Genomic DNA, 24,986 nt, shown 5'->3' on the forward strand with positions numbered 1-24,986 from the left:
TGAAACCGGAAAAAATCACGAGTCCAGAAGTTATATGGTGATGGTCTTTCAAAATTAATTGAAAAAAGTGGGAGCCCATTACAACATTCCTACAAGCTGCTGTGAAAAAAAACAGACAAATACATTCACAAACCAATTTCACACATGAGATGAGTTTGTTACGTCTTTGACTATTTCAAACGGCAAACAAGGTGACTAATATCTTTAACACGTTCAAATGATGCCAAGTTAGAAGAGATAATATTCTGTTAGCCTTGATTCAAGTCTTGGTCAAGATATTTGATTAATTCAAAAGATAACAAGTGATGAAGTTGAGCTGTTATCCAAATTCAAATACAAGGCATCAGCTATCCAACCACTATTATATAAAAGTGGGCACGCTGAAGAGAAATACACAGAGGGAATAGAGAAAAGAAATAAGCAAGCAAACGGCTAAAGCTCTGCCAAAACCGAAGCAGGTCCATCAGCAATTCAAGCTCCAAAGACGAAGTTCAGGTATACAACACACTCACGCTATTCTCGTCTTCTTTGGCAGGGAAATATATCGTCCAGAAAGCTTGTTGTCAACAAAAGATAGGCTGTTCATGAACAACCTTCCTTCTTTTGTTGAAGCTCTCTCAACCCACCGAGAAATACATGGACCTTCATGGTGATCTGCTCCTGCGTTAAGACATATATGGTCGTTCAAGAACGACCTGAGTCTTAACACACTTGGCTGCTGCAGTTTCCAGCGTTGGAACATAGGGTCGTTCATGAACGGCCGAGTTCCAATGCTATTCACCTGCATAAGACGCCACATTCATTCCTCAGCAAAACCCATCACACAAAAAAGATTCCCATTCTGCCTCGTGTTCCTTCTTCCACCACAGCGGAAGCCTTGCACCACTGCTTCCAAGAAAACAAGCCATACAAAGCCAGGAGAGCAGAACTGTAGGCCACTATTTCTTTGCGATGCTTACCTCTGAAAGCTGACAGCAGGGCTTGGCGGTGGAGACACCACGATGCCTGCATAACACAAGAGCTTTGAAGTGAAAAGGCTAGACTAGCGTTCATGAATAAAGAAAAAAACAGTCAATGAATGTTTTGTGAAGCGGTGTTATTAACCAAGGCAGAAGTGGCAGTGTGTCCGGTTAATTGAGCAGCTATTGTGATGCCGTGATGTGATCAAATAAAGTCAAAATTGTAGTTGTTGTCTATACATGGTCAGAGGCAAAACTCTTTTGAAACGGTGGAGACCAAAAATAATGGAGGCCATATTAACTGTCTATATAAGCATTGAATCTTGAACACGCATGAACTAGAGGACAAATGATGGCAAAGTTTAATTATATGGTTTCTTTAAAACCGTGGATGCAAGCTGGGAACACATATAAACTCAATTGTTTTTGTTGTTTTTGGAATCATGCTAACAAGATGACAAAACCATGGCTTTCATGGTTCAATCTGGAACACGTGGTGGCAATTACAAACTCAAAGTGCAGCAAGGCAAAGTGTAGTGCAAATAGCTTCACCTTTCCAGAATTTTAATCAAGGAGAAACGTCCAAAACCTGCAGACAATGAAAAAAAGGCTTTAAATATAGGCCTTTCAAAATATACTCCAAAGCTGAGCCTTCAAATTACATAATTGAATATATGTGCTGCAAGATAAGCTTCTAAGCATATATAATTAATTATTGAGTCATGGTGTGCTGTAGGTCTCTTTAATATGCAAAAGACAAAGACCAGAATATTTGGCATATATGAAAAGAATGAAAGGCATGGCAGGAGTTTTCAAATATGTATATTGCATGATGATCAATTACAAACGGTGGTCAAATTGGTCTAATAAACAAGAAGACCAAGCTTATTGAACGTGTGAGGCGGTGGTACATGGTCAACAAAGGAAGACTAATATATTGGGGCATTCACAGGAGGGTCGTACCAGAAGTAGTGTGGCACCAACTTTTCGTTCTTGTTCACCAACTAATCGATCGAGTGCCATAATGGGGAATTGAACCTGCAGCGGCAGAGAATCAAATTTGAGAGTTTAGTCAGTGTTTTGATGGATCGTAATCCATTGAGAAGAAAGATAGAGGCCTTACCTAGTTCGTAACTACAGCATCACAGGCATGCAACCCGCTATTTATGCAGAGCCAAGCTTCAAGTTTCCCTCTCCTAGACGAATTGTAAGAATCCCACTTTTAGCTCGAGGATCACAGGCATACACGATCTCTGTTAGCTCGAGGCAATGACGAAGGATCCCACTTTTTCTGATGTGAGGATAGAGTTATCAGTTTAGTCTCATGGATGGAGTGGGCCTTACAATTGGGCCTAACACATATTAAAGCTGAAGGCTTGGAAAGGAAATTGGGTGTCCAAATCATTTGGGCCTGACTCAGCATGGAGCTAAAGGCCCAGAAATACAGATCATCTTTTAAGTCAGTTTATCTTGATGTTCAGGCCCGGCTAAATTTATTTGCCGACAACACAAAAGCCCATTTACACGACCCAGTAAAATATTCAACACATCAGGGTGCCCAAATTAAATTCCGGTGTCTGCAGAAGAAATACATTCGACGGATTCAAAATAAATATATGTACATCCGCCAACACAAAAATTCTCCTAACACCAGAAATACAAATTCTTCAAGAACTACAACGGTTTGATCCCTCCCCGAGGGTATGTAGGCAATCTAGCGACCCCCTAGATGCAACCGCAATTCCAAATAAAATCCATGACTCCCTGGTTCGTCCAATCCGAATCCCTGACCTCATTAGTCAAATTCTGCCAAACACCAGGAAACGTCACAGCCTTTCTAAATAAAATCCCTGACTCCCTGGTTCATCCAATCCGAATCCCTGACCGCATCAGTCAAATTCCGCCAAACACCAGGAAACATCATAGCCTCCCCAAACAAATCCAAAACAAATCGAATCCCTGGTTCACTCACACCAAATTCGTCCAAACACTATTCCTATTCCAAAAAGCAATACCCTCCAATGGGTCATTCACCCATTGGAAATCTTGAACTACGAGTGGCTTGATCCCTCTCCAAGGGTACTTAGGCAACCCATTCAAATATCCGGGTGCATCCGCAAAAACAAATAGACAAACACACATCCACAATTGGTTTCTTCATAAATGGAATCAAAGGGTGTTCCCTATAACAAGGGAATATAATTAAGAGACACATTCTGTCTTGAATGGGTCGAACCCGAAATAATTAAAACTCTATTCACTAAATGAATACGAGTGAAATTATGTTGGGTGACATTTACGCTCACAGTGTGCAGATTTTCTCTCAACAGATCCAAAGGTCCTGATGACTTAAAAGTCTACTCTAATTCTTGAAATCACCATACTTGAGTAGTGGAATTTTCTTCAAACTGATAGCTGATTAGAGTGAGCTATGAATTGAGGGACAAAAACAAAAATACCAATTGAGCCTAGCACCTCAAACAAAAAGAAAACAACTTAGTTTCTTCAAACAGCCTATACAGAAAATCTCATCACTTGCCCTGTAGCCACTGAACAGAGAGAAACCTTAATGTCATCCATGCATATCAATAACTAAATCCAGCACATAGCATATCAATAACTAATCCAGACATGATCAATTATTAAAGGATCAAGTGCAACAACTAAATAGATAAAGAATGAACAATAAAAAGTTAATTTCATTTAACAAAAACTGATTTACACTCTTGTAGTGCGTTACCAATTAATTGGTTTTGATATCAACAGATCGACAGGAATAACATAGAAACTAGCTAAAAGACCAAGCCAAAAGTTGAAATTCCGATTAGCATACAATACAGTTAAATTCAAATCAAATGTCTGAGAAAGATATGGAACACCAAAACTTTGTGTTGTCGAGAAGTTGCATCCCAAGAAAATACACCATCACTTATTGCAAAAGATTGTTGTTGCTGCATTATAAACCTCCAACAAAAGACAAAAAGAAAGAATGTTGGTCATAACTTAATGCCATTCTTTCCATTACAGAAACAGCAGAAAATATCAATTCATTGTATAAGCCAAAAACTGTAACTAGCAGTAAGACCAGTGCTATCAGATTGTAATTTTACACTCTCCATCTCCTGAAGAAACTCGAATGAATTCCATTGCATAAATAAATTTAAAGCATACCCATTTAGCAACAATCACACAAAACCCACAAAATTGTAAATCATTTGCAATGCCGATCTAAAAGATCTACTCTTTAGCAATCACACAAAATCCACAAAGTTGTAACGAGCGGAAAAATTAGATGAGATTTGTAAAATGTAGAGCAGAAAATTGAGGTAGATCGAGAGTCGTAAAACTAGAGAGTTGAAATTTATAGAAGTTAAGAAGAACTCACTAGGCTAGCTGCTGCTGCGAGTAGACACAAAACTGGGGCTCTGAGAAAGAGTTTCGCCGATGTCAACCAATTGGAGTTGAACCCATTGTGGAATTGAAATAGCCTAAAATAAATTTGGAGGAGGGAGATGAGAAGGATGCCGTTTCATTCGCTGGGATATCCATGGCTACCCCATCAGCGATGAAGAATGCCCAGTTACTGCATCAGTTCTCGTTCTAGGATTATCTTTGACAACGTGGATTCCCAAATCTTTTGATTGTTTACTAACAAGTTTAACTGTTTAAAACACAGTTATTTTCAACCAAAGAGAATAGAAGAAGCTAGTCACCCGGTTGATATTTTCAACCATTAGATTTTAAGCTTCATATCCAACGGTCCAGAATAGGCTGACGTGCCCAAGCATGGCAAGCTCGGAGCACGGAAGAATTTTCGATCTGAAACTCTTAAAGGAGAATATCTATAGATTTAGTGAAAAGCTTTGTACCTTTGTATAAAATATTTGTACGTACCCTTATTAAAGTGAATTTATTCCTTACCTCTTAGACATTTACTGGTTTCACCTTTAATCATTATCTTGTCACTCTCTTTGTATCACATGCAAAGATGTCTAGTGTTGTTATTGAATTGTAATTTAGATCAGATTTGTAGTTTGAATAAATTTTTGCTTACTCTATTATCATCCAAATATATATATATATATATTGCTTACTTTTGCAAATATATAGCTATAGAGTGCGTTATAGAAGTAATGTATTATACTTGTAATGACTTCAGAATGAGTTACTCTTAGGGGAGATGGTCGTGCCACGCGTGAAACATAAGTTGAACTGTTCGATCACATGATAACAGGGAATATTTATGTTGGGTATTGGAGATTTATGTACATGTACATGGCACGGCTCAATGCATGACCTTTTCCCTTCAAAAGTTTTTTTTTTTTTTTTTTTTTGGCTGAAGAGAACTTTCATAGATACCGAGAACCAGAGAGAACAAACAGAGGCTTCCCAGAACAAGGAAGCAAGGAGAAAACAAAACGAAAGAAACTAAAAGCAGAGAGAACAACAAAGGGAAAACTACAAAGGTTCCGCTTAAACAAGGCCTTAATGGGGACAAGGAAGGCCATCATACAGGAGAACATTTGAGAGAGAGGAAGGCGGATGTGACACCCAGTTCACAGGGCACTTCCCACTGTTAACAAGACCAGCAACAAGGTCTGCTGCACGGTTTGCTGTCCTGCTGGTCCAATGCCAGCTAACATGCCGGATTTGAGCGACGTACCGGGCTTGTGAGATTAGATTTGCAGCTTTCCAATCGCAAAGGGAGGCATGTGAGCATAAAGAAGAGACAAGGGTTTGGGAATCAGATTCCATCATGATTGGAACATCGGGAAGCGATAGAGCAACATTCAAACCCACACTGATGGCAAGGGCCTCAGCAACCAAAGGAGATAGCGCTTTTAAAATTCGGGAAGCACCGGCCACCAGCTTACCACAATGGTCTCTAACTAATGCTGCAACACCACATGAGAGGGAAGAAGCATGCCAAGAAGCATCAGTATTTATTTTTAGAGAGAGGGGAGGTGGGGGAGACCACCGGGGAGAAATGTGGGGAGGGGATGTGTCTGAAGGGGTATGGGAAGGGGGAGGGTGGGGACTTGATCGAGCATCCAAGAACTCTTGGGCAGCAGATGCTGCCGAATGAGCCACATGAATCGGGTTTGGGGGCTGGTGTTTGAAAACAGAAAGACAACGTTGTTTCCAAATTCGCCAGGGCAGGAAAGAAATGTGAGTATAGAACTCAGAAGATAGAGGAAGAGAGCTGAGATGAGAAAGCCATGAATCAAAAGTAGGAAGCTGGTTAAAAGGGATTTTGTAACTAAACATGTGGGCAAACCAGGAAGCTGCAGACCAAGGACATGTAAAGAGAACATGTTCAATCGTTTCTGGGAAAAGATTACAAATCGGGCATAGAGGAGATCTAGCAATATGCCGATGAAAAAGATTGGCCTTAGTGGATAGAATATTATGAGTTGCTTTCCAAAGAAACAACTTGATTTTTGGCAGAGTTTGAAGATTAGAAATCCATTTCCAAAGTAAGGGGGAAATGACATGAGAAGTTGAAGGATTGGAAGTGTGAACCTGATGTATTGGGCTCTCCATATTTCTTCTTCGGTCGACACTGGGCTGTCCATTGAGTTGAGTAGGTTTGGCACGGGCTGGGACCGCATGTCAATTTTCTAGGCCCGGGACAAAGCCCGAATAAACAAATTATTCATTGGCTAGGACCGTTGTAAGCCCAAAAATTTTCGGGTCGGGTCACTGGGCTTTCGAGCCCAAACTGGCCTTAAAAAAAATAATAAAATAAAAATAGAAAGCCTGAGAACGGAATCGCGACGAAACCTACGATCAGAAGCACAATCTGATAACAAATCCTACAATAACAACCCAGATTCTAAGGGTTTTGGGTTGTCTTTGAACTTCACGATCTGTTAAAGTTTAAACCTTTATTTGCTTCGATTAGCCGTCACCGAAGCTCAAAGACAACCTCCCCGTGATTCTGAAATCCCTAAGCCCTTTCAAGCTCAACCAAATTCAGCAGTGGCGAGGATGGGTATCGAGAATTCGAACCCCATGAGTTGGAAAGCATATTGAAAGAGCATAGCCAATTCAATCCTCGGAGAATTTGAGGGTGGATAATGAAAGAGAGGTGCTTTACCATGGAAATATGAGACCAATTAGGACTAGGGTTTTGGAGGGGAGAGACCCTCATGTGGGTGTTGATGTATCTGGGTTGTCGAAGATGGATATATTTGGGAAGAGAAGAACTGAAGAGAAGAAGAAAGGGCTTGAAGAGAAGAAAATCTGGAGGAGAAGACCTGTGGAGAGAGAAGGAGGAAAAGAAAAAAAGGTAGAAAGACTAATTAAAAATATTAAACAATATTTATTAACTACAAGTCGGGGCCAACGGGCTTTTATATATTTCAAAACCTAGGACCAGGACCGGACCGGAGCATTTTAACAAATTTTTTTTGAAAACCCAGACCAAACCGGACAAAACCGGCCAGTCCGGGCCGATTGTTCAGGCTTACGGGATTTTTTGCCCACCCCTAGAGTTGAGTAATAAGGGCTAGGGCTGTCAATGGGTCGTGTCGGGTCAAAGTATATGTTGTATCACAAGAGACAACCCTAAACTCAACCCATTTATTAATCGTGTCGAAAATTTAAACTCAAACCCAACCTATTTATTAAACGGGTTACCCGTTTCAAACCCGCTTAATCCATTTAATAAATAGTTCGTGTCGTGTTGGACAAAATGACTCATTCAAGGGTTAACACTGCGACCCATTTAACTAAAAACATGTATAAATTGATTAAATTCACTAAATATTTCATATGACGAAGAATATAAATAATTGTATATAATTCATAAATAATTAAATCCAATAATGATGAAGCAAAATATTGTCAAATCCTAGGATCAAATACTCCCAACGTCTAAAATTTCAAGAAGAAGTACAGCATAATTTGGTTATACGGGTTCACTTCGTGTTGGCGAGTGATCCGTGGCCGACCCGTTTATTAAATGGATCATGACGGGTTGACCCGCTTTTTAATCGTGCGGGTTCAACCCGCTTTATTTCTTGCGGGTTTCGAGTCGTGTCGAAATTGACAGCTCTGATAAGGGCTATCTAGGTGGGCGGCCATTGGCAGCAGCAAATCTAGTCCCGCATGCAAGCAGCTCTTTGCTAGTATCGTCCTTGTGAAGAATCACCTCAATGAAGCACAAACAATCCTTCTTGGCTCCAGTTGCTGTCTCTATCGCTTCAACCAATTCCTCTTCACACCGCACCTACGATAATAGAAAAATTTGATCCGTCATCGTCGACAATAATAGTTCATGCATGAGGAATGTAAATGACAATTAAAATATAACTGATCGATTCGTTAATTAACTAACTGATGAATCACCTTGGCTGTCCAGCACTTGCCCTCCTTATTGTGGATGGCATCAACTAATCCAGTGTAGTTCCAGTTCTTGATCACATTGTAAGGTCCATCATGAATCTCCACTTCCACGGTGTATCCACCATTGTTCATCAGAAAAATGATGTTCCTCTGCCCATTTCGCAGCATGGTCGACACGTCTTGGGCAGTCATCTATAAGACATGAATAATAAAATTAGAGCACATCAATAGATATATACTGTGCAAAGAGTTGTTCTTGGCTTCACTGCACATGTATACATTAGGTGCTAGAAAGAGAGAAAATGAGCCAAACTTAACGCACCTGGAAGCTCCCATCACCAACGAAAGCGATCACTCGCTTGGTAGGTGATGAGGCCTGAGCATAACCAAGAGTGGCTCCAACTGACCAACCAATCGATGCATATAACACCTGGAACTCACACCTGCAAACCCATTATCAAGCTTAAAACTACTCATCAACGTACTTCATTACCAAAACAATGGTACTAACGTAATTTTATTGTCATCTTTGAATTATAAGATACTAATTTCATTGAACTTCCTAAAGAAGAAGAAATCATCTCCATGAGTACTTACTGGCAACCTGGCGGCAATTTCAGTTTCACGCAATTCCACCAGGAATCCCCGGCTTCAGCAACCAATGTTGTTTGACTCGACAACATCTTCTGGATGTGTTGGAACAGAACGTTAACCCTCAAAGGCTCATTGGGAACACACTTCAGAGGTTTCCCCTCAGGAACAAAAATCCTATTATAGTTCTCATAGGAAGTGCCATTACACTTCAACCTTTTTGCTAGAGCTTTTAGGAAATCCTTCATGAGAACGGACCCGAATTCATGCCTGTTTGCTATTATAACGCGGTCGAGCTTCACGATGATGGATTTACTTTTATCAAGAGGAAGTGAGTTCCCGACAGTGGTGAGGTCGTCAAAAATTGGTCCAGCAAACAAGTATGCATCTGCGGACTCAACTATCTCAGAACAAAAGGCGCTGCTAGCAACACCCCAGTATGTACCAATAAATTGGGGGTAATTCTCCGGCACAAGCCCCTTTGCTGCTGGCAGAACAGCCATGGCATAACGAGAAGCTTCAGCCAGTTCAATAAAGGCATCGCCAGCCTTTGCAACTCGGAGTTCGGGACCACCTACCATAACTGGTTTCACTGCCTTGTTCAGGAACTCTGCTGCTGCCTCCACTGCAGCGTCTAAGGCCATCCGATTACTTAATCTGTATAATAGAGTTTATACGAATAAGAACATGATATCCAAGAGTTCTAGAGCTAGCGTATGACTTAATCAAATTTGGAGATTTTCTGGCTGCGAAAAAGTGGAATTGTTAACATGTCTTAGAGAAACTCCAACAACTTTCCTATATTTTGATTTTTCTCTAGTTTAGAGAAACATAAGTCTGTTTTGCTCTAAACAGATTTCCTATAACTATCCCCATTTTAGGGATAGTGAGGAAAGAGAAAACAAAATTTTCTAGATTTACAGCAATCTCTAAAATTTAAGAAAGAATTATGGAGATTTTAAAGATTGCTGTAAAATAGGGAATCTGTTAAAGTTAGAGAAGAAAAATTACTTAAAATTTTGACTTTTGATTCTCTATAATACAAAATTATAGAAAAGTTGTTGGAGTTGCTCTTAGAAACATTTACCTATTTCCTAGTTAACAAAAGTTTCTGTTTTACAATTGTAAGTTTTGATCTAAATCATTTGCAATCTTTCTAATAAAAGTTTCAAGTAGATGGGAAGGTCCAGAATTAATTACCTTGGAGGCAATGAAATTGGAAAAAGCTCACGGCTAAAACTAGGATGAGGAATCCCAACCAAGTTACAACTTATGCTGATATAAACTGGCTTGCTTTCTCTCAGGGCTGTTGAAATTGCTGTATCGATCCTTTGACGTGCATGTTCAAGATTGTTTATGACAGCCTAGTAATTAAGCCCACATACAAATCAGATTATTACAAACTCCTAAAAATTAAAAATTAAAAATATTCAATTGCAAAAGCCTTTACGTTAATTAGTTAAGCACTCCTTTATTTCTTTGAATGCTTTAAAACCTCACAGCTGTACATGTGTATGCATACTTAATCTATAAATCTCATCCGAGCGTTAATGACTCACCCAACTCTTATTACTCTAATGGGAGAATTCCACAAATGGTCACTCAACTATGACTCATTCGACACTTTGGTCACTGAAGTCTCAAATATATCACTTTGGTCACTCAACTATTACACTGTCAATCACTTAAGTCACCCAAATAGTATTTTTTATAATTTTTTTTAGCCAAAAAAATTAACAAAGTGACTTAAGTGATTGATTGTGTAATAGTTGAGTGACCAAAGTAATATATTTGAAACTTCAGTTACTAAAGTGTCTGAATGAGTTATAGTTGAGTGATATTTGTGAAATTTTTCCTACTCTAATATGTGTGGAAGAATCGTTAACAGACGGATGTTCTAAAGAGACAATTTAAGTTGACTATATACAACCGCAGGTGTGTGTGTATTAGTCACCCTCACCCAGATTGGCATGTTCCTATCCATTAACAACTAAAGCAGCCAGAAAGTGTCTCTCTCTCATGATGTGCATTATTTCTGTCTGCCCATTTTGCCCTTTTATGTCTTTTTCGTTGACCTTTCGTGCTTTTACTTTTCTACCATTAGCCACACTCGCGGTCACCGCCTCAAATCCCACAGACCCTACTTCGACCGCCTCCGCCTCCTCCGCGGAGCCCAAGCTCTGAGATCACTTGGACATCCACCTGGGATTTCTGGGACCAATTTTTGTTCTCTTCATCTCGATTGAGGAGGTATGGGAGGCCACGACCATTGACAGAAAAAGGAAAAAAAAAATAAAAAAATTATGGGCTTTCCTGTATGCATGGTTGGAATTTGAGTACTCCATCCATGGACATGGGGTTTTGCTGTGGAAGACCATATCTTATTGTCCTATTCTCTCCTGTCTCCTCACTTTCTTCTATTATCCATTCTCATCATCATCCATTGACGAACTCGATTGCTGTAATTGGCGGACGCACGTTGGGGCCCCCAGTGAAATTTTTGTTTTTGCTAACTTGGGCTTCATTTTAATACTGGTTTACTGTTTGGCCCCTAGTGAAATGTTTGGTTTTGCTAACTTGGGCTTCTTCTTCCCCCAAACCCACGCCAGTGACGCCATCACCTTCGTCCAGGCCGACTCCTCCAAGTCTCAACTTTGTCCAGGTCGTGGTTTCATTCCAAAACCAAATCCATTTTATCCTAATGCAAATTAATTGGACTGGCACAGATTTCCTTAAACCAAAACCAAACAAAACCATATATTGATGATTTTCAATCTAAAAACAAAACCCGCTAATTGATTCACAAACACTGGTGCTTTATCATGGGATAAATCAAGCACAGAACCCTTAAATGTCTTTGTTCAAATGTATTTAGTTCTCGATAACTCAATTATGGTAATGGTTGTTTGTCATGAAGATATATATATATATATATATATATATATATATATATAATGTGTGTGTGTGAGGTTTTGAGTTTATAGATTCTTTGGACAATGGATGAATGGCTGGGTTTGTGTAGAAGATGAGGAGGTAGCCGCAGGTCGTAATAGAATCATGATTCTGTATTTTTCTTGTTTCATGATTCTGTATTTTTCTTGTTTATTTTTTTTAAAAGGATTTAATGGAGTCATGCTTCAGTAATAGGACAGATTGACATCTTTTTGGTTGTTGACAGAATAGAAACAGGTAAAGTTGGAACATGTGATCTCCTCCTTGCGAAATGCATTGTCAAAAATTTATCTTTTTATTTGTTAGAAAATTTATTAATCGAAGTTTTCTTTCATTCATTGAAAATGTGTTTTGTGATTCTTCAAGGTTTTTTTTTCGCCCCTACGAACATAAATTCCTGCGTCCGCCACTGACCGTAATCAGGGAAAAGGCCATTTCACCTTCCGGGCTTTGTATCGAAGATTCATCGCTCCCTCCGGCGAATCATTTGACTTGGTATGCAATTGCTATGCCTAGGACGGCGCTGCGGGTTAAGAGCAAGTGCACCCGTAGTCAAGAAAAGTCAAAGTCGAGAAGTCAAGAATTCGACCAGTCAAGTTACTATTCACTGCCACTGGACATAGGTTTACACCCGTTATTTTTCTTGCCCGGTCAACACTGTTCATTATTATATAATTTTAGGGGGGTCTCGAAAATCGACTTTTTACACATACATAATTTGGGAAAACTTCCTTCATGAAAGTTATAGAGATCGTCGATACGATCTCGTGCATACATGGAACGCAATATTCGGAGTTTGTATGAATTTATTATGAATTTTTAAAATCTGAAAATTTTCTATAAATAACAACAAAAAAAAAAACTTTAAAGGACGAAAATTTTTCTTTTTTGCATTCCCCCCCCCGGTTCTCTCTCTCTCGCAGCTGCTCAGAAACAAAGACCCAACACATGAAAAAGGCCGAACAAGAACTTAATGTCTAACAAATCCTACTCTTGGTTTGTTTTATGAATCTTTCATCTCTTCCTTTTCACTCCCGTTCCTTAATCACAACCCTCATCCACTACAGTCGTCAAAAACACCTCCAAGACGGCAAAGCTGCACCAGACCTGTCGGGTTTCGTCCGACCCGACCCGGATTGTTCTCCGTTTTCCGGCGTCCTCCGGCCAAGGACCCGGCCCCCCCGAGGTCGCCTCACCTACTCCGGCCGCTCCGTGGCGTCAGCCCACGCAGACGCTGCCCCAGGCCAAGATCGAAGCAACCCAGGCGGGTTTGCTTGCTGTTACTGCTTCAGTTCCACGATGGTGCTGCCCCTGAGGTCGGCTCACCTCTTCTCTCTCCTCCTCCTGTCACCCACGTTTGGGTGTGGGTCGAGCTGGCACAAGCCTTGGCTGGGCAAGGAAAATGTCATGGGTATGACTATTTTCTTGGCTGTAGTCAAGAGGGGGTGGGTTTTGCCCGGTCAAAAAACCAACGGTGCAAGTAGGGAAATTGAGAGCAAGGTCACCACATCAGATTTTTCTTGACTATGACTATGACTATGACCTCCGGTGGACTTGCTCTAAGGTTCAAGGGACTGTACTGGCAGACCTCTGTGATGGCAGCCAACAATTGTTTTATCCATTGTAGACAGTTGATCGAGGACCAAAAATCAGTTTAATAAAAACATCTGTGCACTTGTTGTTTCAAACGGAAAAGACACAAAAAGGCAAAATGGGCAAAAACAAATATGCACATGATGTGAGAGGTACTTGCTGGCTGCTTTAGTTCTTAACTGATAAAACTATGCCACGGGGGTGAGTGTGGCTATTACACATGCACCTGCGGTTGTACATAGCATTGCCTTTATATTTATGATTTGCATGCCTGTGGGGCTGTGGGCAACTGGGCATGGGAGTAGATCACAGACCATGTCCCACGAATTACAATTTGACAACTATTAAACTAACCTAACACTCCTTAACTCTCATTAAAAAATAATAATAATAATAACAAAAATAAACCCAGATTGCTTCAAACCAGCCTTTTCTTCCGCTAGCTGTTATAATCATCTGATCGATCAAAATCGTCTTCTATTCTTTTGTAAAACTAGGCTTACCATTTCTTCCTACCCAGCGGATTGAATAGTGAATATTATGAATTTAAATGCTTCAAGACTATCCAAAAGGTGGGCAAAGTGTGAAACTTCAATCCCGGCCAGGTTACAATGAAAGGTACGCAATTGAATTGGTTTAAGATTGCGATTAGAGTGAGTAGTGGATTGTGGGTGATGGATACTCTCACTTTTAGTTTGCGAGAGATTACATAAAAGTGAAGTAGAGGATTGATTTGTACAGAATGAGAGAGCCAACTCTTTCAATTTCTCTGTTACTCATCTTTTCACACTTCGAATTGATTCGAGTTTGCCTGTCCATTCAGTTATTGAAATTGATACCTTTTGAAAGCTTAATTTAGGATTATGTAAAGGCTTCTGCTCTTCTATTCTTCACACTTTACCCACCTTTTGGATTATCTTGAAACTTTTGAATTCATAATATTCAGTGTTCAATCCTTAAACCTTGGATTTGGTTTATGTGATCTTGAAGAAAAAGAAAGAACAGATATGTAAGAACTTAAATTACATCCCTTCTACAAGTAAAACGTATTCTTTCATCTATGTCTAGATCTCGCGAATATAAGGAATGAATTACATTGAACTCAGATGATTTGGATATGAAAATTTTCTTCTGGGCTCGATCAAAATGAATAGAGAAAGAGAAAAATAATTTTTTTTAACGGGAGTTTAGTGGGGTGTTAGGTAGTGACTAGGTGTCAAATTGTGATTCATGTTCCTTCGGGTGAGTATTTTTTTTTTTTTGAAAGGATTTGATTTTATTAGATATCAAAGCCATGAAAAACAGGCCAGAGTCTAACAGAACTTACATAAGAAAGCCCGGGACAAACCGGATAACATATTTAAGCCACTCTAAACTCATTAAGATCTAAGGGACGCTCGATGAACAGCAAGTCTAAGCTAAGCAAGAGTAGTCTCGCTCTCTAAGGAAGAAATATTCATTTAGTCTAATCTGCCAGTCACACAGTTGTGGTACAAATATCAACTAGACACGTCTTAGGAAAGCTTATAGAAATTACCCCTACTTCAAAAGGCTTGAGTCCAGAATGATCAAAAGCCGAGAGAACTTAAGATAGCACTAGTTCCACACTTGCGGAGGCATGTTGAGAATATATAGATCCCACATGGGAAAAATAGGACCTTGCCTATGAGTTTATAAGGGTTTTGGTCACTCCATCCATTGTCAATTGGTTTTGGGTATGAACCCTAGATTACTTTATCAAACACAAGTTACAAAACATGTCCAACAGTCAAAACATGTGCAATGAAACAACTACAAGATGATGCCTAATAGTAAATTAAACAACTAAGCGAGTTTTTAATAGTATCACTTATGGAAAACGTACGGTTTCCTTATTAAAACCACAAGATCCTCTTTTTAGTAAGAAGACTAGGACGTCTTTAGAAATGACAGTCACAATTTCATGCATGGTTTTAGTTAATAGTACTAACCTGATAGCAAGTGACGGTCTGAAAACACCTAAGCTCTTGGCTGAAATCAGGTAACCCAATAGTATGGTGAAGAATATTGTTAGTCGACTCTCCATAGTCATTGGAATTTGGTCCTCCAACTATACAAATCACCGGTAAATTCTCACTGTACGCCCCGGCTACGGCATTTAGCAAACTGAGTCCGCCGACCGTGAAAGTAACGACACACGCGCCGATGCCTCGGGAGCGTGCGTAGCCATCAGCAGCGTAGCCAGCGTTGAGCTCATTGCAGCAGCCAATATTCGTTAGCCCAGGTTCGGCGATGAGATGATCTAGAAGGATCAAGTTAGAGTCACCGGGAACAGAGAACACGTCTGCAACACCGATTTGGACTAGTCGCCGAGCTAGGTATCCACCTAATGTGGCATTGGACAACATGATCGGGGAAGTGGAGGAGGAAGGGATGCTGTTTTGTGGGGCGCCAACAAAGACGTCACAGCTTGTTGCGAGTTTGGACAGTTCTATCACTTCATTTCCAATCTTGGTGTCCATGGATGATTGACTAGGAACATATTTGGAATTAACTGCCATACATCGAAGTTTAATTGAGATAGGATTTGGGTGTTGATAGAAGAAGGTTTTCAGTTTCGGCTTTGGTTGTTGTTGAGAAATGAGTTTGATGGGGTTTGGGAATAGAAGTGCAGAGGAGTGAGAGGACACCATTTTGATGTCCATCGATCTTGGAGACACTCGAAAATGGGGCTGTGATGAAAAACGTATGAAGCGTATAATGATGAACAAGAAGGCTGGGGGTTTATTTATATAAAAAAAAAATAAAAAATAAAAAACTCACTTACTAGAGTGGTTGCATGGTAGGGTGCCTTTTTTTCTCACGATATCCCTCATATGCATTTAACCATCTTGATATCTCATAGTCATGCACATTTATATAGGTCACACTAATATCTGACCATTATGCATATGTATATCTCATGTCTGACTATATTTATGTCCAACCATATGTCTTCCAACTACACATGTACCTTCCAACTCTAGTCATGCACATTTGTATAGGTCACACTTATATCTGACCCATTATGCACATTTATATCTCATATACCATTATGCACATTTATATCTCATATCTAACTATATGTACAACCATATGGCTTCTAACAACACATGTGCCTGCTTCCAACCATATGTCTTCCAACTCTAGTCATGCACATTTATATAGGTCACACTTACCATGACCATCAGCTTTATTAACCATATAACGATCAAATAATAATCATATATTAGAAACATAAAACCGTTAAACCATAAATAGAGTAATAATCACAAAATGAAAATAACTCCCAAAATAAATAATGAAATAAATAAAATACATTTCAATTTTAAATCATAAAATTTCCAACAATCTCCTACTGATTTAAATTAAAATAAATTCATTTAAGACAAAATCAGTGAGTGCTTTTACTGTGCAATCGGTATAGGTACCTTTCAGGTTTGAACCTAGCTTAGTGTTGATAGTCTTCATTTGAGGAACCTAGCTTAGTGTGCAAAGTATTGAACTCAACACCTTTTACCAAACTTAAACATATCACACACACAATACAAGTAACTATACAGGTAGAGTGCTTCTTTGTAACGCCCCAAGCTGCACCTCACCAGCTTAAGCACGTCACAGTGGCGCGAGTCTCTAAAACATAAACCGAACGCTCGATTTACATCCTAGAGAACCGGTAGGCATTTTGTTTGAAATTTTTTTTTTTTTTTTGTACAAACATAGCGGAAGCTACAAATGTTTCTGAGGTGAAAAACTTGAGTTGCTGAAATCTATTTCATTAGTCCAGAATTTGGATAAAGGCTAACACGAGGTACGAATCCCAATGAAGAAGAATTCAACTAAATTTGACTCGAGACTAAATATCAACAAGTTTCGGGACACGAGGTTTGAGAAATAGAATTTAGAATAATGTTCACACGGTAATTTACCGAACTTGTTCTGCACACCCAGCTCCTTCCGCTATTGTCCCGTCACCAGTGCACAGTACCTGCATCCATACTGTTGTAAGGGTGAGCTTTCGTTCTCGCTGCTCAACAGAAACTCTACCTCAACTAGGTTTGAAAATCGATCAATAAATTTTTGAGGCCTCAGTATGAAAACATGCTTAAACCAGGTATTTAAAGGAACGACAAACTTTAATGTTATTCAACTTGAAAACTGATGCATGATGCTTAAATAAACGGCAAAATACTGTTTAGTCCATGTAGTTATAGGGTCTCAACGTTTCAGTCCCTGATGTTTCAATTTCACCTAAAAACTTCCTAAACTCTTAAATTTCATCCAATTGGTCATTGCCGTCAACTTTCAGTCAAAAACTCTGTCATTTTGCTGACGTGGCACACATTCTACAGTAAAATGACTATTTTACCCTCACTGACCAAAAAAAAAATCTTTTTTTTTTTACTCTCTTTTCATTTTTTTACTCTTTTTTCTCTTTTTTTTTTAACTCTTTTTTTTTTTCTCTCTTTTTTTTTTAATTCTCTTTTCTTTCTTTTTTTAACTCGTTTTCCTCAATTTTTTAATTTTTTTTTTCCTACTATTTTGTTAACTCTTTTTTCTAAACTTTCTTCTCTCTCTCTCTCTCTCTCTCTGTTTTTTTTGGTTTTCTCTTTTTTTTGCCTACTCTTTTTTTTGACAAAATATTTCAAACAGTACCCGAACTTAGGCCGACTCCTAACTTTAGTACCCGACTATGCAAAACTATCACTTTGGTACCCCAAATTTGAAGCCCGACCCAACAATGGTACACGGCGTCCATGTCGGCGTTAACTAACTAACCACGTGGCATATTTTGAGGGGTAATTCGGTCCAACTCTTTTTTTTTTTTTTTAATTAAAAAAAATTTTGAGACCAATTTTTTGGTCTCACCACTTGTCCCTATGCGAGCTCTGGCCAAGAGCGAAGAAGCCATTACAGCCAACCTCCAAGGCCTCTCCAACAAGGAGATCGGGAGACCAAAAACAGAGAGAGAGAGAGAGAGAGAGAGAGAGAGAGAGAGAGAGAGAGAGAGAGCTAGTTGCTCTCTGACCCGGACACCAGCCGCGTCTCGAGAAAGAAATCCGACTGGAGGGACAATGTCCGGCCACCCCACGATGGAGCACAACCACCATTTCCTTCGTCTCTGCGTCACCTATGTCCCTGTGCCTTTGGATCACTCATGCATTGAACGTAGAAGGAGCAACGACGACTGGAAGCTCTGAGACTTCTCCGCTAGCTCTGCAATTCCCGGCGATTCCGACCACCATTTTGGCTACCTATGGTATGAAATCTCATCTCCTCGTCATGCCCAACAAGCCTGTGCAATTATTTTTTGAATTTGATCGGGTTTTAATGACTTGGTTTCTGGGTTTGGTCTCGGGCAGCCGTGTTCTTGGACACCGGCGACATTTCCGGCTGTTCTCGACTCATTCCTGCCTAGTTTCTGGTTCAACTGCTTCTCTGGACGAGGCCTGACCCTGTGTGGGAATTAAACTCCGAAGATTTCTGGGTTGTGGTTATTGAGGCTTGAATACCAGTTCATCATGAACTTCCTCATGAACTTCCAATCACAAGCTGACAAAACCCAAATGAAGGAGACGAGGAGAAGAAGAAGGGATCTGCTAAAGAGGCAGCCATTTGGTCACTGATGTGTGCTTGTGTGATACGAAGATTTACCAGAATCAAAAAGGACTATCTCTCTCTCTCTCCCTCTCTGTGCAACATGGTTTACGAATTTCACAGAGAAATTGATAAAGCCATGAAGGATTTGGTTGTGTATTGTGTTTGTGAACTGTGATTTGGTTGTGTATTGTGTTTGTGAACTGCGATTCCATGGATGTTGGGATTTCTTAGGTTATGGTTTGAGTTAGTGGGTGGTGGAGGAGGCGGAGGAAGTGGAGGAGTTGGTACCAGTGATGTGATTTGGGTGGAATTCTTGAATTTCGGTTTGACTGAGAGAGTGAGAGTGAATTTGGGTTGAAATTACCCAATTACCCTTCAGATATTGCCACGTGGCTGGGCTCTTAACACTATTATGGACGGCGTGTACCGTTCTTGGGTCGGGCTTCAAACTTGGGGTACCAAAGTGATAGTTTTGCATAGTTGGGTACTGAAGTTAGGAGTCGGCCTAAGTTCGAGTACTGTTTGAAATATTTTCTCCTTTTTTTTTTAACTCTCCTCTCTCTCTCTCTCTCTCTCTCTCTCTCTCTCTCTCTCTCTCTCTCTCTCTCTCTCTCTTTTTAACTCTCTTTTCTCTTTAACCTCTTCTTCTTCCCCTCTCTCGTCTCCATCCTCGTCTTCACTGCAAACCCAAGCCAAGAGTGCAGACTATTGTGATCTTCCTGCCACCATCTCGCAAGCCAAAACCTTACCGGCCCGCCACCATTGGCGTGCTCGCCGCTCCGAGCAAGTGCTAGCCATTCCACAATCCATCCATCATCTCCGTCATGCCAGCAAGCACCACCACCCCTCCCAATCACCCTTTTTTGCAGTTGTTTTAATATTTTATTTATATCTTATGAGGTATCATGATATAAATTTAATATTACTATAAAAATTTTAAAACATTTGAAATTAATAAACGGGTCGGATTAGCGGATCGGGTATCCGTTAAGCCGGCGGATACGGATTTGGATCGAGCTATCAATGATCCACCGGGTTAACCAAGCGGGTTTGGATCGAATTTTTTTTTTAAGTAAACGGATTTGGATTTAGGTCGATCCGATCCAAAGCCGGTCCATTTACAGGTCTACCGAAGAGGAGAGAGGTGGAAGAGGAAGAAGAGGTAAAAAGAAAAGAGAAAGAAATATAATAAAAAAAAGAAAAAGAGAACAAATAAAAAAAAAGAGAAAAGAAAGTTGAGAAAAAGAGTTAACAAAATAGTAGGGAAAAAAAAAAACAAATTAAAAAATTGAGAAAAAAGAGTTAAAAAAAGAGAGAACAAATTAAAAAAAATTGAGAAAAGAGAGTTAAAAAAAGAAGAGAAGAGAAAAGGGAGTTAAAAAAAAAATTTTTTTTTTTTTTTGGTCAGTGTGCATAAAATAGTCATTTTACTGTAGAAGGAGTGCCACGTCAGCAAGATGACGGAGTTTTGACGGAAAGTTGACGGCAAGGACCAATTGGGTGAAATTTAAGAGTTTAGAGAGTTTTTAGGTGAAATTGAAACGTCAGGGACTGAAACGTTGAGACCCTATAACTACAGGGACTAAATAGTATTTTGCCCTTAAATAAATACGGCGCCAAAACCAAGTATTACCTGATGGCCGGTCCATAGACCCACTACACGACCTTACCTCAAATAAATTTATAACCAGGTAAGCGTAGCGAGAGCGTCCGCTACCTAGCTATACACACGTACCGAGTCTGTGATTGCGGATACTCAGACGACTGACATAGCCAAACCTCCGGAGGTTTAGGGAATCGAACCCAAGGAAGTAAGTGACCCTTTTGCTCTCAAGCCATCACATTAATCACGATTTGATTAGTATGCATTGCATTTCAACATAGCCAAACCATACCACCAACCATTCATCATTTTAACATAATATATAGGGAAACAACTAACCGAGGAGAGTCATAAATCCCTATCTGGATTTCGATGCTTTCCCTCATGTACTCCGAGAGTCGGGAACCTTCCATTCATCGGGTAACTGGAGTCCTAGATTCTGACATTTCGACTGTTAATATCTCATTGAACAATTATATGAAATATCGACGATTAATAAATCGTCCAACCAACCTTTTATGGTTTGACCAGGAGTTGACCAATTTGACCAATCACAACAAATTCGATAATTATCCCAATTACCGAGCATTTTGCTTCCAATTGCAATATCGACGAAGTATACGTATATATATATTGAGTGTACCCAAATTAATAAGGCCACCCAATATACTCAATGTGGGTGTACCTAATTTACTTTGGACTCCCATAATTTAAAACTTGATCTTTTCCAACCTTTTCACAAACATCTAAATTCTCATCTACACAACCATTTCAATATCACCAACAGATCCATCCAGTGGCGGAAGGACGTGGTAGGCTGTATGGGCTCAAGCCTAGACAACATTTTGGGCTAAAAACCCTTAAGTAAACATATATCTCTACCTCCAGCCCATACCAGCCCATACCAGCCCAAAGAAAAAAAAAATTATATGTAGAAGTCCCATGTATTCGTCTGCTCCCAGCTTCCACAGTAGCTCATAGAGTCATAGTCATAGCCTCACTGCCTCAGTCTACTCTAGTGTTTCGATGGAGGTTATGGACTTATCGATTGAAACAAGGTATGAATCTCAGGCTCTATCGATCTCCTATGTTCTTCACTTCTTCTTCCTGCTCTGTTTTTCCCAATGGAGTTTCCTCAAAGAAATCCCAGATCTCCTTTTACCTAATGTCGATTTTGTTTGCTACCACTGATTGTGAGTTGGGCTTTTGTGTATGCGTTGAGGTTTGGGGAGAGAGAGAGAGAGATTCCATGTTAGATTGTTAGCTGAGGTCGGAGGTCCTGAGGATCTTGATTCTTGATCATGGATTCATGGTCGGTGAGGATCTTGTTAGCTGAGGTCCTGACTCCTGAGGATCTTGTTAGCTGAGGTCCTGACTCCTGAGGATCTTGATTCATGGTCGGTGAGGTCGTGAGGATCTTGTTAGCTGAGGTGAGTGAGGTCCTGAGGATCTTGATTCCATGTCAGTCGGTGGATGGCTATCTCATATGCTAATCCCAATAAATCGATAATAGGCTATGATTCATGAATCATGAATGTATTTTTAGTTAGAATTACCGACTGATGTAGTGATGTAGTGATGTCTTTGACTCTTTGTTGATCATGGTCTGATGGTCGGTGATGTAAGTATGTAACAATAAGTGAATGAGCTTTTGTTGGGCTTTGGGATTTCTTGATGCTTTCTTTGGCTTCTGATCATGTTGTGAACTTGTGATTATTTTTTATTTAAAGATGTGCATTTTATGTTGTAGATTGGAGAGTTTTTATTTTGATTTTTGGTGATAGTGTCTGGGGTTATGCAGAATACTGAGATTGCTGTTGATGCCCTTTCCATCTGGTTAGTGTTACTAACTTGATTTTCTTTAGCCTGTCTTATTTAATAAGTGAGTGTTCCTTTCACAAACCTATTAGAATTATATATATATATATATATATATATGTGTGTGTGTGTGTGTGTGTGTTAAGGAGACACATATTAAATCCATTAGACATTAATGTCTGCTGCTAGTTAGTAACTAGTAATAATGTATAATTAGTTGTAGTTGCGTTATGTATGAAATGTACATATATATATATATATAAATATAATTCTAATGGTGGTATCTATATAATACTATAGGTATTGAATATAATGACAGATCACCGGAAACCCAAGAGGTACAAAAATCTTTTGTCATGGTTTACAAGTGGTGCTCCATCAAGTGATAGTGTCGGTGAGATTAGAAGTGAGAGTGGGAGTGGGAGTAGAAATATGACTGAGAATTCTGTTAATGATGTCCATTTAAACCCTTCTCCATCTATTCCACTAGAAGAGTGTCATAATGAAAGAATTGAGAGAGAAGAAAGTTTTGATGTTAGTTCTCTTCAACGTGATCCAGGAATAAGGCGTCCAATATGCAAGTACCCTTTGAATGAGCGTGCAAGTATCCTTTGGATAGTAGATTTATAGATAATTCATTGGAGATCCTTATTCTTAGTGCTACATTTGATCCACGCGATAATTTTCGATCATTTAAATGTGAAGATGTTTGCAACCTTGCTTTGAGGTTTTATCCTCAAGATTTTACATCATATGATATGCTTGCTCTAGATATGGAGTGTGGGTATTTTCTAACAGATATTAAGAATGATTTAAGATTTGCCAACACAACTACTGTGTCTGATTTGTGTCGGCGGTTAGTTGAATCAAGAAAGTCAGCATTCTTTCCTATGATTTATAGATTGATTTGTCTTGTGCTGACTGCCAGTTTCTACAGCAACAACAGAGAGAGCATTTTCATCTATGACCATCATAAAAAACAAACTTCGAAATAAGATGGAAGATGAGTTTTTTGATGATTTGATGGTTCTCTACATCGAAAAAGAATTTGCCGATAGCATTGATAATGATTCTGTGATTGCTGAGTTTGAACTCAGTGGGTCTAGAGGGTACGATTTAGTTAGTTTATTGTTATTTTACAACAAATGTATGCTTGTAGTTTTTAATTTATGGGGTTTGGTTTTATGTCCCCTCCGTTGTATGTTTTGATCCAAAATAATAAAGGCGTGAGGATGAGCCTCCCACTGGGTTTCAAATCTCAAAAAACAAAAATTATTGTGCCCTTCTAATTAGCTTAGACAGGAATTTGATCCTGGTTCCGCCACTGGATCCATCAACAATATTCAAACTCCAAACGAAACAATACAATGGAATTCTTACCAATAACTTACCCATCACCAACACCCAATTTCATTCAATATCCCATTCAACACTGCTCGAATAATTTCTCAAGCCAGACACAAAACAAGAAACAATTCATTCTAGAACTTCGAATTTACCTTCAGTAGTGCAACCTGCAGGAAAGAACCCAAACTTCCAATTCAACTCGGCAGTAGTTTTCCCGAGAATCGATGATGATGAACTGAGGATTCGATGCTTCTCCAAACTAGTACTTCTAGAAGTTAGTTCGAGTCTGAGTTGACACGCATCTACACACGCAGGTTAGGCAGGAACCAAGCCGAGAAGAGCTAGAACAGTCGCCGGCAACGGGAATCAAGAAGGAGGCCGAAGCAACCCAGAGACCAAGTCATTAAAACCCGATCAAATTGCAAAACTAAGTATGCTGGGGTGTAGAGCATGACGAGGAGAGGAAGTTTCATACCACAGACGGCCCAAACGGTCGCCGAAGTCGCCGAGAACTGTATAATTCACCGGAGAAGTCTCGGAGATTCCAGGAGTCGAGTCTCCTTCTCCATTCAGTGCATGGATGATCTAAGGATGCAAGGAGGTAGGCGACGCAGAGACGAAGAAGTGGGTTCCCGCGCGCGCTGGTGGGGTGGCTGGAAGTGGAAGTTCCGGTCGGGTATCTCCCTCGGGTAGTGCTACGTCTCGGGTCAAAGAGCACCGAGCACTCCCTCTCTCTCGATTCTTCTGGTTCTTCGCACTGTTCATAGCCTTATATAGACTTGTCCAAATAACTATGGACGGCTAGGATCAAGCGGTGGGGGAAATGGAAGGCTAGGATCGCTCCACTTATTTTCCATTTCTTTAATTAATTTCTAAAATCCCAAAACTTCGGAAAGTCACGATAAATAGCTCCAAAATCCCAAAACTTCGGAAAGTCACGATAAATAACTCGAGTATCCGAAAACTTCTCCGAAAATTTCCACGAACTCGTCATGTAGTGTACTTTATTATCCAACTCCTAAATTGAGGATTTCACTTTGTGAAAATTTCTGAAAATACTCTCGAGCATCTTAACATTTATCAAGATCGTTAAACAATTTGTCACACGATCCCCCCTAAGCTCGACACATTTTTCCGGGGCTCACATTCTTATT

The 24,986-nt window shown here is 39.8% G+C and overlaps 1 protein-coding gene and 2 long non-coding RNA genes across 3 annotated transcripts; 1 reads left to right on the top strand and 2 right to left on the bottom strand.

The window, feature by feature from the left end:
- Positions 1-248: 248 nt before the first annotated feature.
- Positions 249-4,593, bottom strand: LOC112180207. The gene is made up of 5 exons (XR_002928150.2): positions 4,345-4,593; positions 2,083-2,250; positions 1,923-1,997; positions 1,512-1,548; positions 249-1,005 (listed from the first exon to the last, which is right to left on the bottom strand). It is a non-coding gene; the product is annotated as an uncharacterized LOC112180207 (long non-coding RNA).
- Positions 4,594-7,883: 3,290 nt separating this feature from the next.
- LOC112180095 (pyruvate decarboxylase 4) lies at positions 7,884-16,285 on the bottom strand. The gene is made up of 6 exons (XM_024318607.2): positions 15,416-16,285; positions 10,101-10,264; positions 8,907-9,557; positions 8,632-8,752; positions 8,313-8,501; positions 7,884-8,193 (listed from the first exon to the last, which is right to left on the bottom strand). The coding sequence occupies exons 1-6, from the start codon at positions 16,127-16,129 to the stop codon at positions 8,029-8,031; spliced, it is 2,004 nt and encodes a 667-aa protein (XP_024174375.1). The 5' UTR covers positions 16,130-16,285; the 3' UTR covers positions 7,884-8,028.
- LOC121050396 lies at positions 12,754-22,880 on the top strand. Its single transcript, XR_005802849.1, has 3 exons — positions 12,754-14,063; positions 22,418-22,503; positions 22,786-22,880. It is a non-coding gene; the product is annotated as an uncharacterized LOC121050396 (long non-coding RNA).
- The last annotated feature ends 2,106 nt before the right edge of the window (positions 22,881-24,986 follow it).

This window comes from Rosa chinensis, chromosome 7 (assembly GCF_002994745.2).
Source record: "Rosa chinensis cultivar Old Blush chromosome 7, RchiOBHm-V2, whole genome shotgun sequence".
Classification (NCBI taxonomy): Eukaryota; Viridiplantae; Streptophyta; class Magnoliopsida; order Rosales; family Rosaceae; genus Rosa; species Rosa chinensis.

Coding starts and splice junctions, on each gene's coding strand:
- LOC112180095 (XM_024318607.2), bottom strand. CDS start 16,129: ATGGACATCAAAATGGTGTCCTCTCACTCCTCTGCACTTCTATTCCCA. Junction 10,265..15,415: donor AGACCGTCACTTGCTATCAG/GTTAGTACTATT, acceptor CTTAATTACTAG/GCTGTCATAAACAATCTTGA. Junction 8,194..8,312: donor GCAAGTGCTGGACAGCCAAG/GTGATTCATCAG, acceptor CTATTATCGTAG/GTGCGGTGTGAAGAGGAATT.